The following is a 19,355-nucleotide window of genomic DNA, read 5'->3' as shown; positions in this document are numbered from 1 at the left end:
AATTGTAAATATGAAAGCCTTTTTTTTGAATCACTACAACAAATAAGGGTTTTCGCAACGGTCAAAAACCGTTGCCGTAGATTGAGAAACCGTTCCTAAAACTTTAGGCAATGCTTTGGCAACGGTTTTTGACCTGTGGTATATGCGGCCGTTGCCAATGCTCAAAGGCAACGGTTTTTTACCTAAGGCAACAGTAACAAAATAACCGTTGCCAAAGTTACTAGCATAGACAACGGTTTTGAAAGAAAATTTTATACAACGGTTTTGAACCGTTACTCGATAAGCAACGGTTTTAAACCGTTCTCTTTCATGACATAACGGGTTAAATCCATAACTGGATAGGCAACGGTTTTAAACTGTTGTAGTTTTATTTTTCACAAAGCCAACGGTTTTAAAGCATTGCCAATAATATCATTTTTTGGCAATGGTTTTAATACTATTCTCATTTTTTAGTTGTCTTTGACAACGGTTTTAACACCATTGCCTTTTGTGACTTTTGACAACGGTTTTTTATAATATATAATTCTTTATTTACAATAGTTTTCTCATGAGTAAAAATAGTTCTAAATTTTTTTTTAATTTATTGTCAATAAATAATTTAAACTATTTAAATCAAATTACTAAAGAAAACTAATTGAACATTTACCAACAAATTTGACTTATAAAAATTGTTATAAGATCCACAATCACAATATATCATCATTGCAAAATAACATAATACTAGTCTAGGTCATAACTACTTTTACTTATATCATCATCATTTTTCAAAATACAAAAATACTATAGCCTAAGGGTGACAATTTTTTCATTTTTCTTCAACAAAGTTGGTGTGGTAACCCAGCTTGAGTGGACTCTCTTGGCTTTAATGGTAACTGCTCCACATAAAGAATTAGAAAGAATCTTAAATCTGATCTTTATCTGTATAAACATTTTTGGCAAATTAGAATACCTGAATAATAAGCATTAAAAAGACAAACACAATGTTATGTACCAACCTTGTCTGGCGAATTTAAAAACAATATATACTTCATGCTATAAAAGTTCTGACTTGAACCCAATAAGCAAAGGCTAAGTTAGAAAAAACTCAAGTATATTAGTATCTTCCTTAATTATGAATTAAGAAAAAAAAGAATGAAAAGGATGGGAGCAGAGACCATGTTCTTTGCTTGAGATGCTAGAGTGCTTTGGTTGAAAGAACCTACCTACATGAAAGAATAAATCTCTTGGTTAAAATAAAAATGCATAAACTAAGAAGTTCCACACCAGGTGAGTTAATAACCCAAAAGAAATTGAGGTTAATTCACATGATCCATCAATAATAACTAATAATAATACAATCTCACTAAACTAATTAGTATAGCATAATAAGCAATAATAAGTATATAGCTATGCTCCTCACAGTAATTACAACGAACTGAACTAGTATAGCATAATAAGCTAAGAGAAAAGACGTAGTATTATATAGTTTCATTCGTTCAAGTATTTGTTAATAAGTATATAGCTATACTCCTCAAAATCGACTTAAACCAGCAGTTTTGGAGTAACTTGCAAATATAAGCATCAATGCCAACTAAAAAATCACAAACAAAATATAAGATTTGAAGATAATTTGACACCACAAATAGATTTGTCAAATGTCAATACACAAACAATGCTCAAATATATCATGAAGACAAAATCATCCTTGCTGGTGGCCGACTAACAGGTTCTCCTCTGGCAGCCTTCACCAGCAGAGGATCTGAAGACAAAATCACCACAAAAATCATGAAGTTCTCTTGCTTAAATGAGTATAATCAAGAAAATGAAAGAGTAATCAAAAGAAAGAAATGCTTATAACAGTCTCCCAAATTTAAACAATATTACTCATTTCTGTAAAACATACAAATGAATGTTAATTGTTAACAGAACTTTTTCTCCTCTTTTTTCATGCCTTCAATCAATCAAATTCAACAATCTCCATTAATTGATTCATCTCAATGACTCAAAAATACCTGAATTACCCTCTCCTAGAACCCTATAACAATTTGCACCACTATCTAAAGCAACAAATTTGTTAAAACTGAATGCTATTAGGAACAAGCAATGTCACCTTTATTATCACACAGATAAAGTAGCTACATTACCACTTCAAAAAATAAATGAACTGAAAGAAAAATAAAAAAGAAAAAGAAGCTAAATTGAACAAAATGAAGAGCACAATGAGAAGAAAGAAAAAACTGTGGTACCGGAAGAAGAGGCAGAGCAAGTGACGGATAAGTGCAGTTTTGGGTTGAAAGGGAGTTAAAGTGTAGCGTTTAAGGCATTAGAATGTGGAAACAAAGAAGAAGATTTCCATCCAACAAAACCAGTGAAAGTGTTAATGGAAGTAGAAGCCAGTGTAATGTTTAAGGCATTAGAATGTTTGTTTGCTCAACTAATAAATGACATTTTTTCTCTATTTTATTCTTTTCCTTTTATTTTTATTTCTTTCTTTCTTTCCTACCCAGATTCCTTCAATATTGTACCACACAAATCACCTTGTCCTACTTGTAAAAGAAAAGAACAAATTGAGGTTGCAACTTGTACCTGAAAAGAGCTTTTGAAGAGTAGCACAAGCTTCCTTCCACGCTGGCCTTCCATGGAATACAAACTTATTTAGATTAGACGGTTTCAATTACAACACAACATGGAAACCAATTATTGTCCTATGCAAAAATTTAGCCATATATTCGACCATTAAAAAAAATTCTCATCAGATTGCACAAGCAGCAGTAGATTCAAAGGAAAAAAATGCACAAATTATTGTCCTATGCAATGAATATGAAAGTAAAAGAACTAAACCACAATGTCAAGCTACTAATAATAATGAATAACTGACCTTTGCCAATGATCAAACCAAGCTGCTTCAGGGTAAGTGTATGAAAAGGTTCCAGTTTGGTGAAATTGAGTATGAGGGCAATTAGAATTAAAATAAGAATATTAAAAAGTCCAAGAAATCCAAGCAACCCCTTACTAACACAACACTGTCTTTCTGAAAACAAACACTAAATAATAAGTTACGGGACTAAATCAAAAGTCATATTTGAGCCATGTTCCATTTCTTTGAAAGAAGCTTATTCATGTAGAAGCTTAACTATAACAGTAGGGTTCTACTTTGTTAACAAATTAATAGAAGCTTAACAATACAGTAGGACTTTTCATTATACAAATATTGAGTGTAGATGATAAATAAAATAATTTGGATCAAGAATGTTAGAGTATTGCAATGGTTAGGTTCCTTCTGCACTTCTAATCTGTAAAATTCTTGAAATCAAAATAGAAACCAAATCAATTAAACTCACAGAATAAGAGACATTTGAGTTACCTAAATAGAGGTTGAGCAACAATGAGGAGGCAGAGAACCAGTGATAGGGGATTCAGAAGCAGAGAACTAGTGACAGGGGATTCAGAAGCAGCGATATCTAGAGGGACGACGGCGTGACAGCAGAAGCAGCAAAGCAGAAGTAGAAGCTTCGATGGCGGCAGCTCGCAGAGACAGGGACGCTCCTCCGCTACAGCGACGACAGTGCTGGCACAGACTCCACGAACGGCGACGATGAGGGTTCCCTCCCGCCTCGCGTTCGGCCTCTCTCTCTCCTTTTGAACTCTGCGCGCCTCTCTCTCTCTCTCTTCCCATCGTGACCCGCGGCTCGGTGGCAACATGGCAGCGGTGATGGGCTGAACGGTGGCGACACGACGGAGGCTCCCTCTTTTCCTCTCTGTCATCTCTGTGTATGTATGTGGTGTGTGTTACGTGGGGGGGTGAGGGAAGTGCTGAGGGCAGTGTGTGAAATAGAAGTAGGGTTAGATAAAAATTAGGGTTAGGTTATAGTTTGATTTGGGTATTTTTGAATTAAGAGTGCCTAATTTTAATAAAATTAGGATATAATTAATTTTTTTATTCATAAATTTTAAAGTATTAAATTATAAATATATTAATTATTTAAATTAAATTATTTAAAATTTTTATTATTTTATAATTATTAAATTTTATAATTAAAATATAAAAATTTATTTAATAATTAGGGACTTAGAGTTAGTAGAGGAGGAAAAACACCAAAGTTCTGTGTTTTGTTCTATAAAGAGTTTCTCAAAAATTTGTTTAAAAGTAAAAAAATGTTAAATTTAAAAGTGAGAATGAAACAAAAAATAATATTTATTATAAATTTATTTTAAATTTATTTTCTTTATAAATAATTTTTGTTATTTATTTATAACAATAATTTTCGAGTATTCTACTAAATTAATATTTATAGAGAACTATTTTTATATGTATCTTTTAATTTGTATAATTATTTAAATATTAAAAAATTGTTGCTTAATAAAAAATTATTGTAATGGTTATAAAACCGTTCTTTAAAATAGTCAAAGAGAACGGTTTTATTTTATTGTTATAACTTGATGAAAAATTCAACTTCAACAGCAACACTATAAAAATCGTTGTCTAAAATCATCTAAGAGAACGGTTTTAAAGTGTAGCAACTTTGGCAACGGTTTTTAAGCGTATCTTTTGTATAATTATTTAAACAACATTAAAAAACAGTTACTTAAAACCAAATTCTAGTAACGGTTATAAAACCGTTCTTTAAAATAGTCAAAAAGAACGGTTTTATTTTGTTGTTATAAAATAATGAAAACTGAACTTCAACAGTAACACTGTAAAAAATCGTTGTCTAAAACCATCTAAGAGAACGGTTTTAAGGCATTGCAGATTTTGGCGTTGCTAAAGCCCATATTTGCAATTCCCTGGCAACGGCGCCATTTTGATGAGAGAACTTTTGCGTGGTCTAGAAATTTGTAGATAAATCCTCGTTGCAAGTATAGTTTCTAAACCTTCAAAAGTCCTTTCATACAAACGTTTTGGTTGTCACAAATAACAAACCCCTTTGAAATTGATAACCGAGTATTCAAACCTCGGGTCGTCTTCTCAAGGAATTGCAGGGAAGTATGTTCTTATTATTGGTTATGAAGATTGTAAATCGGGGGTTTTAGAAGTAAGGTGGGAATATGTTATATGACAAGTAAAATAAAATAATAATAATAAAATCTCTTGGCAAGGTATAAGAAATTAGAAGTCCAGACTTAGTTATCCTTATCAATAATAAAGAAGATTGAATCTTAATTCTACTTAGTTGACCTTTACTAAAGCAAAGGAAAGTCAAGGGACAAATTGGTTTGATCTTCGAATCCTATTTATTTCCTAAGAAAAGATTAGGATTATTGAAGTTCAACTAAATTGGCAAGATAACAATTATCAATTATGCTGTTGAATTGGATAACTCCTGAGTTACTAATTTCTTAACCAAAACCAAAAGGGAAAAAGTAAATCTACTGGAATAAGAATGCCTTCAGATGGGAAGCAATAATCATGTAAATAAAAGAAAGCAATATTAAACTGAAATACCTCAAATTGCATTAACAAAAGAACTTAGATCTGACATGGATGTTCATAAATTAAATTGGAAAAATAAATAAAAGAACATTGAACCTGGGATTGAGAGTCACTCCTAAAACTAAGGGAAGTCCTAAATCCTAATCCTAAGAGAGAGGAGAGAACCTCTCTCTCTAAAAACTACATCTACTCCTAAAATTGTAAATATGAAAGCATTTTTTTTGAATGGATGCATTCCCCCACTTTATAACCTCTAATCTGTGTTTTCTAGGCCGCAAACTAGGTCAGAAACTGCCCAGAATTCGTTGGTTGTGAATTCAAACACGCTGATTTTCGTCACTGCGACGCGGCCGCATGGAGCACGCGGTCGCGTCACCTAGCGTCAGAGCAACTATGGCATCTTATATATCAAATCGAAGCCCCGGACGTTAGCTTTCCCCTCTGTAGCTAAAGTTATAGCCGTTTGAGTGCGAAGAGGTCAGGCTGGACAATTTAGCAGTTTCTCTAACTTCTTGTATTTCTTCCAATTTTGCATGCTTCCTTTCCATCCTCTAAGCCATTCCTGCCCTATAATCTCTGAAAACACTTAACACACATATCAAGGCATCTAATGGTGATAAGAGAGGATTAATATTAGAAATTATAAGTCCAAAGAAGCATGTTTTCAATCAAAGTACATAATTAGGAAGGCAAATGTAAAACCATGCAAATAGTCTGAATAAGTTGGTAAAGAGTAGATAAAAACCACTCAATTGAGTACAAGATAAACCATAAAATAGTGGTTTATCAGTGGCCTACACGCACGCGTGGGTTGCCCTTTTTTTATGCAGTATGCAGATGCAGATGAATATGCAGAAATTATGAATGAACAATAATAAAAATAAAATAAAATAAAGCTAAGAATAAAAATGAAAGATCATACCATGGTGGGTTGTCTCCCACCTAGCACTTTTAGTTATTGTCCTTAAGTTGGACATTTGGTGAGCTCCTTGTCATGGAGGCTTGTGCTTGAACTCATCCAGAAATTCCCACCAATGTTTGTAATTCCAATAGCCTCCGGGATCCCAAACTAGGCACAATAAGCCTTTGAGCAAGTTAAAGCAAGTGACATGGCTTCAGGAGTGTTGATTGTTAGAATGAATTCCAGGGTCCCAAACCTTGCTTTTGCATCCGTCTTCTTGTTGATCATCATTTTTCCGCTTGGGTGGTGAGCAATCGGAATTCTCACGGATACATCTAAACAGCCTCATAGACCCATTCAATTGAGAATTATACCAAACCTTGTACTTCAATTTGGATCATGCAACCATATTGAACCTTGCATGACAACTCTTACCACTAACCATCTCCCACTTGCTCTTATAGCCACAAAGAGCTCTAAGTTGCCCATCTGTCTCAAGCGAAGCATATTCGAGGGGGATAATTAAGCTTAGAGATGAAAGATTTACCCACTTGAATAAAGAAATGGATGGTGATGGCTTTGGGGGAGAGGTCTCCATCAACTTTGGCAAGGTGATTTCCAGCTCCATTCCCTTGAGCTCTTCCTTGACAACTTCCACCTCTTTGCAAGCTTCTTCAATTTCAACCTCTTCCTCTTGGTAGCTTTCTTCTAATTCAATCTCTTCTTCATCACTCACCAAGGGCATGGGAGGTTGTGCTTCTTCTTCTTTAATCTCCATCTCTTGATCAACCTCTTCAAAGTCTTTAGCCATGATATGCCTTGGAGGTTGTACACCCTCTTCAACATCAAATTCAAACATCTTGGAAGGAGGTTATATGAATGGACTTTCCCATGGAGGTTCTGCATCTCCCAAGTCTTCAACCACTTCTTCTTCTTCAATAATTACTACTTTGTCCAGTTGTTTTAGTATAAAATTGTACTCATCCTTGATGATTTTCTTTCCATAACAACTCCTTTCAACTATTCCTTCATCTTCAAGGGTCTCTCCTACCTTCAGCTTTAGGGCCTCCTCTAGCTTCTTGTGAAGTATGAGATCCATTTCGTCCCTAAGAAGATCCCTTCTCTCTTGTTCCATGTCACTAGCATAATTGGGATCATCTTGCTCTTGGATTGATGGATGTGGGTGCTCTACCATGGAGGGTGGTGATGAAATGGAGAGATCATTATGTGGCGGTTCAACACTCTCCATCTTTTTCACTTGTTGCTCAACACACTCATCCGTGGGAATGCTTTGTTCATTGCATGAGTCTTTTGGGCCAAACTTTTGATGGATGGTTGCTTGAAGTTGATCTATTGCTTCCTTGAGACGATCCCTTGACTCTTGTCCAGCTTGAATAACATGATTAGGATCATATGGCTCTTGGGTTGATGGATATGGACATGGTATATATGGAGGTGGTGGTTCTTGAGAGTAATCGGGTTGGAATTGGGGTGGATCTATGTATGGCTCAAAAGGCTCATAGGGTGGTTGATATGGTGGATAAGGGTTGGGATCATGTGAGGGTGTTTGGTAGTAGGGGGCTTGTGAGTGTGGTGGTTCAAAGCTATGTTGAGAAGGGGGTTCATAAGCATAAGGTGGGCCTTGTTGGTAACTACAAGGGGGTCCACCATATCTATCATCTTGGTACACCTCGGAATGGCTCTTGACCATAGTAATTTGGTGGAAGTTGGTTGTCACGAAAAGGTCCACCATAACTATTATCTTGGTATGCATCACAGAATGGTTGTTGGTCATAGCACATTAGAGGGGGTTGTCACCAAGAGGGTTGATCAAATCCTTGTGGCTTCTCCCATCCTTGAATATTCCAACCTCGATGCATGTTCTTATTATAGCGCCCATTCCCTGCAACATAATTTGAACTAAACTCATAGCCAAAGAGGTGAGAATTCATAGTAGCAAGTAAAAATAAAAATAATAAAAATTAAAGAAAATAAACTCCTAAAACTAGAAACTCTAACAAAGAAACGAAAAAGCAAATATTTACAATAACCAATAATAAGGCACACGTTTGCAATTCCTCGGCAACGGCACCATTTTTGTGTGGTCTAGAATTTCGCAATTAAGTTCTCGTTGAAAGTATAGCTTCTAGACAGACAAGAAATCCTTTCGTACAAAAGTTTGATTGTCACAAGTAACAAATCCCTAATAAAATTAATAACCGAAGTATTTAAACCTCGGGTCGTCTCTCAAGGAATTGCAGGGAGATGTATTTATTATTTATTATGGAAAAAGTATCTTTTTGGGTCTTTGAATAATGAACAGGAAAAGTAAATTGCAAGAATTAAATTAATAACTAATAAAGCTCTTAGCAAGGTATGAAAACTGGACGTCCTATCCTAGTTATCCTTATCAATTGTGATGAGAATTGTTCATTTCTCCCACTTTGTTAACCCTTACTAAGTAAAGGAAAGTCAAGTGGACTAATCAATTTGATTCCTCAAGTCCTAGTGAACTCCTAAGGAAAGACTAGCTTTAGAGGGATCCAAATCAACCAGCGAATTCCAATTATCAATCAACAAAGGAGTTTGATAACTCAAGTGTCTCCAATTAATCAATTCAAGCTAAGAATGTAAAAAGCTGAAATTAAAATCATAAATATGAAATACCTCAATTTGCATTAAATAAAGAAATCAAATCTAACATGGAGTTCATAAACCAAATTGTCAACATAAAGCAATCAACAAAGGAAATAAATAAATTAGAATGCTAAGATAAATAAGAGTAGAAGAGAAACTAAAGTAAAGAAACATTGAACCAGGAATTGAGAAGAAATAATAAACCTAAAACTAAGAGGAATCCTAAAACCTAGAGAGAGGAGAGAGCCTCTCTCTCTAGAAACTACATCTAAAACATAAATTATGTAAATGAAAGTTATTTGAATGAATGAATGATTGGATGCATTCTCCCACTATGTAGCCTCTAATCTATGTTTTCTGGGCTGAAAACTGGGTCAAAAATAGCCCAGAAATCGCTGGGTACGTCCAGCACGTGCGCACGACACGCTTACGCGTCATCCACGCGTACGCGTGGATTGAACTTTTGCCAGGTCACGCGTGCGCGTGATCCACACGTGCACATCGCCTAACAGCATAGCAACTATGGCAAATTGTATATCATTTCGAAGCCCCAAATGTTAGCTTTTCAACACAACTAGAACCGCTTTATTTGGACCTCTGTAGCTCAAGTTATGGTTGATTTAGTACCAAGAGGTCAGGCTGGACAACTTTAGCAATTCCTTCAATTTCTTGTATTCCTTCCACTTTTGCATGCTTCCTTTCCATCCTCTAAGCCATTCCTACCCTGTAAACCCGGAAAACACTTAACACACATATCAAGGCATCAAATGGTAATAAGAGAAGATTAAAATTAGCAATTTAAAGGCCCAGGAAACATGTTTTCAATCATAGCACAGAATTAGGAAGGAAAATGTAAAACATGCAATTAGTATGAATAAGTGTGAGAATAGTGGATGAAATCCACTCAATTAAGCACCAGATGTACCACGAAATAGTGGTGCATCAATGACATCTTTTATGATGCCAAGCCTGATATGGAGGAACCAAAAGAAATTGAGGAGACTTTAAAAGCTCCTAAAGAGGAGGACTGATAAACCCATATTTCATGAGTTATTTTGTGCTTAGTTTGAGTGATTTATTCAATCCTTCACCCACTTATTCATATTAATTGCATGGTTTTACTTTCCCTTCCTTATTATGTGATGTATGTGAAAAACATGTTTCCTAAGCTTTAATATTAATTATTTTAATTACCTTTATTTCCATTCGATGCCGTGATTAGTATGTTGAGTAGTTTCAGATTTTCTAAGGTAGAATGACTTAAAGGATGGAAAAGGAAACATACAAAAATGGAAGGAAAGCACAAAACAGAGCTTCTGAAGAAACTGGCATCCACGCGATCGCATGGACGAAGCGATCGCGTGCCAAGCGCGAATCAGCAACGACGCGGTCGCATGACTGACGCGACCGTGCGCCTTAAGCAGAACGCACATGACGGGGTCGGATGACTGACGCGACCGCGTGGCAAGGAAATGCTCCGAATGACGCAACCGCGTGACCCACGCGGACGCGTGACAGAGGCCACACACCAGAAATTGCAGAAAACGCTCATAGTGAATTCTGAAGCCCTTTTTGGCCCAAATCCAAGTCCAGAAGGCATAGACCAGAGGTTATGAAATGGGGGAATGCATCCATTCAGGGAGAGCTCGCCAGTTTTCACTTTCCATGAATTAGATTTAGTTTGAGAGAGGTTCTCTCCTCTCTCTCTTGGGATTAGGATTAGGATTTAGGACTTCTCTTAGTTTGTAAGAGTGACTTTCGATCCAGGTTTAATATTTACTTTAATGCTTTTATTCGTACCTATAAATGTTTCCAACTTGACTTATAAATCCTTCCCATGTTATGATTTGAATTAATGATTATTTGAGGTATTTTAGTTATTGATTGCTTTCTCCTTAATTTCTGTTACCATTGCTTCCCATCTAAGGACATTTTTATTCCAACAATTTTACTTTTTCCCTTTTGGTCTTGGTTAAGAAATCAGTAACTCAACATTATTAAACTCAGCATAATTGATAATCGTTATCTTGCTAATTAAACTGAACTTCAATAATCCCAACTTTTTCTTAGGAAAATAAATAGGATTCGAAGGTCAAACTAATTAGTCCCTTGACTTTCCTTTACTTTAGTAAAGGTTAACTAAGTGGAATTTAGATTCAACTTTCATTATTGTTGAGGGAGATAACCAAGTTGGACTTCCAATTTCTCTTACCTTGCCAAAAGTTGCTTTACAGTGTTTATTTATTTCAATTGCCATCTACTTTACTTGTCATTTAAATCACTTGCTTCTCACCTTCTAAACCCCGATTACAACCTTTATAGCCAGTAATAAGAACATACTTCCTTGCAGTTCCTTGAGAAGACGACCCGATGTTTGAATACTCGGTTAACAATTTTTAAAGGGATTTGTTACTTGTGACACCCAAAACGTTTGTAAGAAGGGTTGATTGCTTGGTTTAGTAACTATACTTACAATGAGAGTTTTTATAACCTCTGAACCATCAATCTTCAGTTCTTCAAAATGGCGCCGTTGCTGGGGAACTACTAACGTGTGCCTTATTATTGTTGTAAATATTTTTCTTTTGCATGTTTCTCTATTTTTGTTTTTCCTTTTTATCTTTATTTGCTACCATGAACTCTCACCCCTCTCGCTTTGAGTTTGGTTCTAACTTTGTTGAAGGAAATAGAAGTTACAGCAGGAATATGCATCAAGGTCAGACCAATCAAGGATGGATGGAGCCAAGAGGATCTAATCAACCCTTTAGGCAGCAACACCCTCCGAGATATCCTGTACAAAGACCATTCTACCGTGCATACCCAGCTGAAAGATATGGTGGACAACCTTGTGGTGTACGAAATTGTGATCTCTGGTAATGGCTCCAAAAACTTGGTGCTCTAATCTCAATTCGTAATTTGTCACAACTTCGATACAACTAACCAGCAAGTGCACTGGGTCGTCCAAGTAATAAACCTTACGTGAGTAAGGGTCGATCCCACGGAGATTGTTGGTATGAAGCAAGCTATGGTCGCCTTGTAAATCTCAGTCAGGTGGATAATAATTGATTATGGAGTTTTCGAAAATAATACTAATTAAACAGAAAATAAGGATAGAAACACTTATGTAATTCATTGGTGAGAATTTCAGATAAGCATGTAGAGATGCTTTCGTTCCTCTAAATCTCTGCTTTCCTGCTGCCTTTATCCAATCAATCCTACTCCTTTCCATGGCTGGCTTTATGCAAGGGCATCACCGTTGTCAATGGTTACATCCCCTCCTCTTGTGAAAATGGCCCAAATGCTCTGTCACAGCACAGCTAATCATCTGAGGTTCCCGATCATGCTGGAATAGGATTCATCCTCCTTTTGCGTCTGTCACTACACCCAACAATCGCGAGTTTGAAGCTCGTCACAGTCATTCAATCCCAGAATCCTACTCGGAATACCACAGACAAGGTTTAGACTTTCCGGATTCTCATGAATGCCGCCATCAATCTAGCTTACACCACGAAGATTCTGATTAAGAGATCCAAGAGATACTCATTCAATCTAAGGTAGAACGGAAGTGGTTGTCAGGCACGCGTTCATAGGGAATGATGATGATTGTCACGTTCATCACATTCAGGTTGAAGTGCGAATGGATATCTTAGAAGCGGAAGAAGTTGAATTGAATAGAAAACAGTAGTACTTTGCATTAATCTTTGAGGAACAGCAGAGCTCCACACCTTAATCTATGGAGTGTAGAAACTCTACCGTTGAAAATACATAAGTGAAAGGTCCAGGCATGGCCGAATGGCCAGCCCCCAAAACGTGATCTAAGATAGCATACAACTGATCAAAGATGTCTAATACAATAGTAAAGAGTCCTATTTATAATAAACTAGTTACTAGGGTTTACAGAAGTAAGTAATTGATGCATAAATCCACTTTCGGGGCCCACTTGGTGTGTGATTGGGCTGAGCTTGAATGTTACACGTGCAGAGGCTCTTTCTGGAGTTGAACGCCAGCTTTGGTGCCATTTTGGGCGTTGAACTCCACTTTGCAACTTGTTTCTAGCGCTGGACGCCAAAATTGGGCAGAGAGCTGGCATTGAACGCCAGTTTGCGTCATCTAAACTTGAGCAAAGTATAGACTATTATATATTGCTGGAAAGCCCTGTATGTCTACTTTCCAACGCAATTGAAAGCGTGCCATTTTGAGTTGTGTAGCTCCAGAAAATCTATTTTGAGTGCAGGGAGGTCAGAATACAACAGCATCAGCAGTCCTTCTTCCACCTCTGAATCTGATTTTTGCTCAAGTCCCTGAATTTCAGCCAGAAAATACCTGAAATCACAGAAAAACACACAAACTCATAGTAAAGTCCAGAAATGTGAATTTAACATAAAAACTAATGAAAACATCCCTAAAAGTAACTAGATTCTACTAAAAACATACTAAAAACAATGCCAAAAAGCGTATAAATTATCCGCTCATCACCTTGTAACTACCAACAAGCCCCACCCCGTGCATATAAACCATCCTTTCAACATAACCTCGAACCACCACACTCACAAGCTTCTCTTCACCATTCGCCACCATATGATCCTTCCTTACCCCAGTACCAATCTAATCACTCCCAACCACCACCACTTTTCTTTGTATCATGTCCAAGTCCGGCAACCCGAGAAGCAGAGGTTCGCCTAAAGGAAACAGTAAATAAATTTCAAACAACCATTCGACAATTGGAGCAAGTAGTAATTCAATGGGTTTCTAGGCGCTCAAATACACAAGGATCAGCCACAGCCCCATGTGAACAGTCTAACGAAGAGCGTAACATAAAGGAGATACCAGAAACTCCAGTGGACAAGACAGAGAATGAATTCGTACTAGAACAAGTAGAAGAAGCTGTCATTGTTCAAGAAGAAGAGTTGGTTGAAGATCTAAGAGATGCTGAACCTCCATGGGAATCCAGAACTGAGGAGAACTCCGTCAAGGACGCTACATATGATGATAAGGAGGATATTGTACAATCTCGAAGGCAAGTTGTTTATGAAGAATCAGACGGAATAACCCAGGACACGAATTCCCTTGATGATGATAGTCACAAGTCTAGCTCTCTTAGTAATGAACTTGCATCCGCAAGTGAAGTCTCTGAGATTGAAGAATCTTCCCCAGATGAATACGAAGATGATGCAGAGGTAGATTTCTCTCAACCTCCAATCTATGACTAGAGTGATGAGGAAGACATAGAAGACTTTGACCAGGGTGATACTACATTTGAAGACTCTTGCAAGGAAGTTGAGAAATTCACAGAAGAACCCAGGGGAGAAGAACTTACAGAACCACCAGAAACACCGACCCCAAGGCCATTGCCACCCAATACAAGCTTCAAGTGGGTACAATCTTAACCTTTAACTTTACTTATTCACTTGAATATGGTTTGCTTGAAACAGATGGCCAGCTTAGAGCTCTTTGCGGCTTTAAGAGTAAGAGGGAAATGGCTCGTGCTCAGAGCTGGTATACAAGGTTCAATAAGGTTCCACGCTTCACCTCGAAGTACATGGATTGGTATCATGCTCCATTGCATGGATCACGGAGAACGTTTGGTCACCATGGTGAGATTCTACTTTTTAAACCGCCCGGATGGAAACATATAGATCAAGACGGAGGCGGATTTAATAGCAAAGCTTGGGATCCTGGAATCTATTCTGACATTTGTCACCCCAGGAGCCTGAAAATTTGTCTGAAGCTGCTCAGAAGCTTTACATGCCTAGTATGGGACCCCGGAGGCTATTGGTATACGAAGCACTGGTGGAGATTTTTGGATGAATTTAAACATAAGACGCCATAGCAGAAAGCTCCTCCAATGTCCAACTTAAGGACTTTAACTAAAAGTGCTAGGTGGGAGACAACCCACCATGGTATGATCGTTCCTTTTGCAATTTTAATTTTATTTAGTTTTGTTTATTTTCGAATTTTATTTCATTTTATTGAACCTGGAATCATGCATAACTTTCATATTAATCATTGCATTCTGCATACTGTATTATGCATTCAAAAAAAAAAGGGATGCACGACGCGACTGCATGCCCCATGCGATCGCGTCATAATGCGAATACACTATCCACGCGACCGCGTCATCCACGCAGCCGCGTTCCTTGAGGATCGGCGTCAAAAAAATCCAACGTCCAGAGAGTTAGGCTCAAATCGTGCGGCCCATGTGCGTTTTGCACAAATTGACCCACGCGATCACATGCCCCATGCGATCGCGTCACTTGCACAAAACCAATCCCACGCGACCGCGTGAGCGACGCGATCACGTCGCATGGATTGCACAACACCCTAGGACGAGACAGAGAGTTGCGCTGAAACGGTGCTGGAGTCGTGCGTTTAGCACAAATTCCAGCGACGCGATCGCGCGACCCATGGGATCGCGTCACCCACTCTCCTACCCCTCTCACGCGATCGCGTCACTCCCATTTTCACCCCAACCACGCGACTGCGTGCCCCACGCGGTCGCGTGGATTCGAAAAATATAACCCCCCAGCCACGCGAACCCTATCAGTCGCGCAGCCCCTCCCCCCAACCCTCTTCTCCCTCTCTGCCCCTCTTCTCTCAACCACCACCCAGCCACCATTGCCGCCGCCCCGACCACCACCCAGTCGCCGCCGCCGCCCAGACGCCGCCGCCACCGACCCCCTTCCTCCCTCCCTTTCTTTCTTTCTCCTTCTTCCTCTTTCTCCCTCCTTCTCCACCACTGCCCTCCGCCACTGCCCACCTCACACCGCCGCACCCAACCCAGCCGTGCACCCTCCGCCACCCACAAGCAACCCCCCTCCCTTCCTCTATCAATTACCCTAAACCCTATCCCCATTACCCCCTTCTCCACTGCCCCCTCAGCCGCCACCGCGCCGCCGTACCCCTCCACCGCGCCGGATGCCGCCGCAGCCACCACCCAGCCGCTTTCTTACCCCATTCTACTCCTCACGCCTACCAGGTTCCGATGAACGCCGCCTTTCTGTCCTTCGCAGTTATTTTACAATTTTTTTCTGTTTTTGTTCTTAATTAGGATAGATAGAAATGTATGCTGTAGTGGATTTTTAGGTTGTTAGGTAGCTTAGGCTGTGGTTAGTGGATCTAGGTCTGTTTACTTGCACTGTTCATGCTTCTGTTTTATCAAACTGCAATTCTGCTGTTCCCGTGACCTTGTTCATATGCTGTGATTTCCTGCATTTGCTGCTTGTTACTCTGAATTTTCCTGTTTCTATTAATTATAGGTAACTGTAGCAAGTTTTTTTAATTCATATGAACTACCTTGTTTGCTGTTTATTTCCCGGGACAATCCAATTTTAGCCAGAATGCTACCCAAATTTTTTGTGAATTGTTTTCATTCATGTTTTGGTTTGGCAATCTAAACTCTGTTGTCCTCTGCCTTATCCAACCCATTTCATGAATGCTATGGCAGACTTTCCTATCCTCTTTGATTTCCTGGTTTATAAACTGCATCTGTGATATTTTGATTCCAATTCTTGCTTTCTTTATATCTCTTTGAATCAACATCACCCTGTTTTCCTTGTTAGGTTCTGAGTTATTTTTAGTCATAATTGTGAATCCTTGTTACATGGACTATTTTCTTTATGCCACTTACTGACTCACTAATTTTAATTTACTAACTTCATTTTCAAATTCTAACCATACTAACCTTTTCAAAATCTCTTTTCTGATTTTTTTTACTTTCCTCTAACTTTCTAACCATGGCATACTAATTTTTTTTCCTATTTAACTTGAATTCTGATACATTTTGGATCGTCAATTCTTCCTTTCCAAATTTTATACTACTAAACAATCCTTAATGCACAATTACTTGACTCATTTACCTCATTCTAATTCTCCTTGGCCGCTTTGAGTTTTCTTTATTTAACTTGCCTATTTGCTTCCCTATTTTTATCCATATCCTGGTTTCCTATTTTTCAGGATGTCTACCTCACAAAGGAAAGGAAAAGGCAAGGCTACTGGCAAGCACAAGAGAGAAGATTCCTCCCAGTCCATCATTGCCCTCATGCATGATTCCTCATGGCGGGAGAAGAACTTTACACAGCAGGAAAAAGCTGACCAGCTGCTCCCTGCAAATGATTCCATAAAATTTGCAAACCGGTACTGTGAGCTGAAGTATCCGGTATTTGCAAACTCCAGGAATCTATACCTGGAAAGAACTATGAAGATTCCAAAAGCACTCCAGCAGTACACCACTGAGCAAATCAAGCAAAGACACTGGTTCTTTCTGGAGAGAACATTGACAGAGGTCAATGCATCTTGGGTCCAGGAATTCTACTGCAATTACTACATCACCACCCTAGATGCAGTGAACCTGAGAGAAAAACAAATTCTAGTCACTGAGGAGGCCATAGAGGACATTCTCCAGCTCCCAGCCAAGTCCAATCAGCCTGATGGTTATTCAAAGGCTGAGGAGGACATGCGCCTGATGCAGTTTGATTGGGATTCTGTAAAGGCACGAAGAGCTCTCGACCCGACTGTTCCTTGGGAGATGGGTCAGGACACCACCATGCCTAGAGGGATCAAGAGGGCGTACTTAAATGATGAGGCTCGGTTATGGCACCAGATCTTGAGTAATTATGTGATGCCGAGTACTCACGAGACGGAGATCCCAGCTGCTATGATCACCCTCCTCTGGTGTGTACTGGAGGGTAAGGACCTTTATCTACCACGCTTTATCCAGCATTTTATGGCCAGGATCCATGTCTGCGGCACCCACCCTTTTCCGTATCTGGTTACACAGCTAAGCCGTCGAGCTGACGTGCCATGGGAGGATGCCGATGAGAGACCACCAGTGGCGGACTACAGGAAGATCATTCCTCACAGCCGGAACTTCCTCGCTTTGGGCTACAGACCACCACCCTTCACTGCTACTGATGAGACAGCCCCACCATATGCTGGACCCTCTTCATCCACAGCTGCCACTGCTGCCCCTGCTGCTACCACTGCACCTCCACCTGCCTCTGAGCCCGTATACCGCCTCATGCACCACCTATTCCGACAGCTTGATCAGATGGAGCGCCGTAACCGGCGCCGGTATGAGAGATTGGAACAGCGCAGCCAGCGACGCTATTCGCATCTGAAGCTGATGATCCGACAGGGTGGTGACATCCCCTCCGAGCCCGACACACCATCAGAGCCATCAGAGGAGGAGGAGGATGAGCACGAGGAGGAGACTCACTTCCAGGAGGAGACCCATCTGCAGGTAGACACAAAGCAGGCTACCCCACTTCAGGAGGTTACGCATCAGATAAAGGTTGCAGATCTGGAGATCCCGATCCAGTCAGCATCTCCTCTACAGCAGCCAGAGCCTCAGCCCACCACCACCACAGAGCCTCCAGCTACCATCCCTACTAGTGATGACACCCCTTCACACCCGGCTTGACTGAGCATCAGGGACGATGCTTTATTTTAAGTGTGGGGAGGTCGCTATCTCTGGCGTTTTTATTTTGGTGAACCACTACATCTCTTTTTCTTTTATTTTGGATATTTTTCTGTATTTTTTTTTCTGAGTACTTATACATTGCTGCTTTTATGTATTTTTACTCTATTTTTGCATTTTGCATTTTTAGTTCATATTTTTAGTTATTTAGTTTAGTTTGCAATTCTGACTTATTAGTGAATTAATTAGTATAGTTTACCCTTTTTAGCATAAGATAGCATAGTTTAAATTAAAAAAATATAAAAAGGAAGTAAGCTAGGAAATTGAACATAACAAATTTAAATCCATAAACCTTGTATATATAGCATTACATCATATAGTTAAGCTGACAACATTTCGTCAAGGAGGAACATTAAAACTTTAAAGGCTACCCTAAATAATTTTTTTTATGAGAATAATGGGAATTTTTAACTAAACCTGCATAACATATATGAATGATATATGATGCTTGAGTTAGAGAACACACAGCCTGTGAGTATTGAGCTTAATTGTATGGTTGCATTCAAACCATAATTTCATTCCTGTATGTTTCGTTTCTTTTTATTCTAATGTTCTTTACTTTGCTTTAATCTATATGTCCAATTATAGAATATAGATACATGCCAAAAGAATGATTAAGGCCATCATTTGATTTTAGCTCACTTACCAAAATAACCTACCTTTCACATCACCCTTGTTAGCCCCCTTGAGCCTTTAAAATCCCTTTTATTCTATTTAGCCACACTACTAGCCTTAAGCAGAAAAACAAAATAAAATCCCAAGTTGAATCCTTGGTTAGCTTAAGATAGAAAATTATAAATAGATTAAATTGTGAGAAACCTGTTGGGAACATAGATGATAGAAACAATAGGGTAGAAAAGTTAAAAGAAATAAAATAAAATTTGGGAAGCATGCTCATGAGAAATCAAAGTGGTTTAATTACCTTGTGCATCAAA

The 19,355-nt window shown here is 38.7% G+C and overlaps 1 protein-coding gene across 1 annotated transcript; it reads right to left on the bottom strand.

Moving 5' to 3' along the window:
• Positions 1 to 780: 780 nt before the first annotated feature.
• Positions 781 to 3,744, bottom strand: LOC107607394 (uncharacterized). The gene is made up of 4 exons (XM_088492900.1): positions 3,344 to 3,744; positions 2,566 to 2,607; positions 996 to 1,068; positions 781 to 918 (listed from the first exon to the last, which is right to left on the bottom strand). The coding sequence occupies exons 1-4, from the start codon at positions 3,742 to 3,744 to the stop codon at positions 781 to 783; spliced, it is 654 nt and encodes a 217-aa protein (XP_088349026.1).
• Positions 3,745 to 19,355: the final 15,611 nt, after the last annotated feature.

This window comes from Arachis ipaensis, chromosome B7, assembly GCF_059453495.1.
Source record: "Arachis ipaensis isolate K30076 ecotype BB chromosome B7, ASM5945349v1, whole genome shotgun sequence".
Lineage (NCBI taxonomy): Eukaryota > Viridiplantae > Streptophyta > Magnoliopsida > Fabales > Fabaceae > Arachis > Arachis ipaensis.
This window is presented reverse-complemented; position numbering and strand designations above follow the sequence as displayed.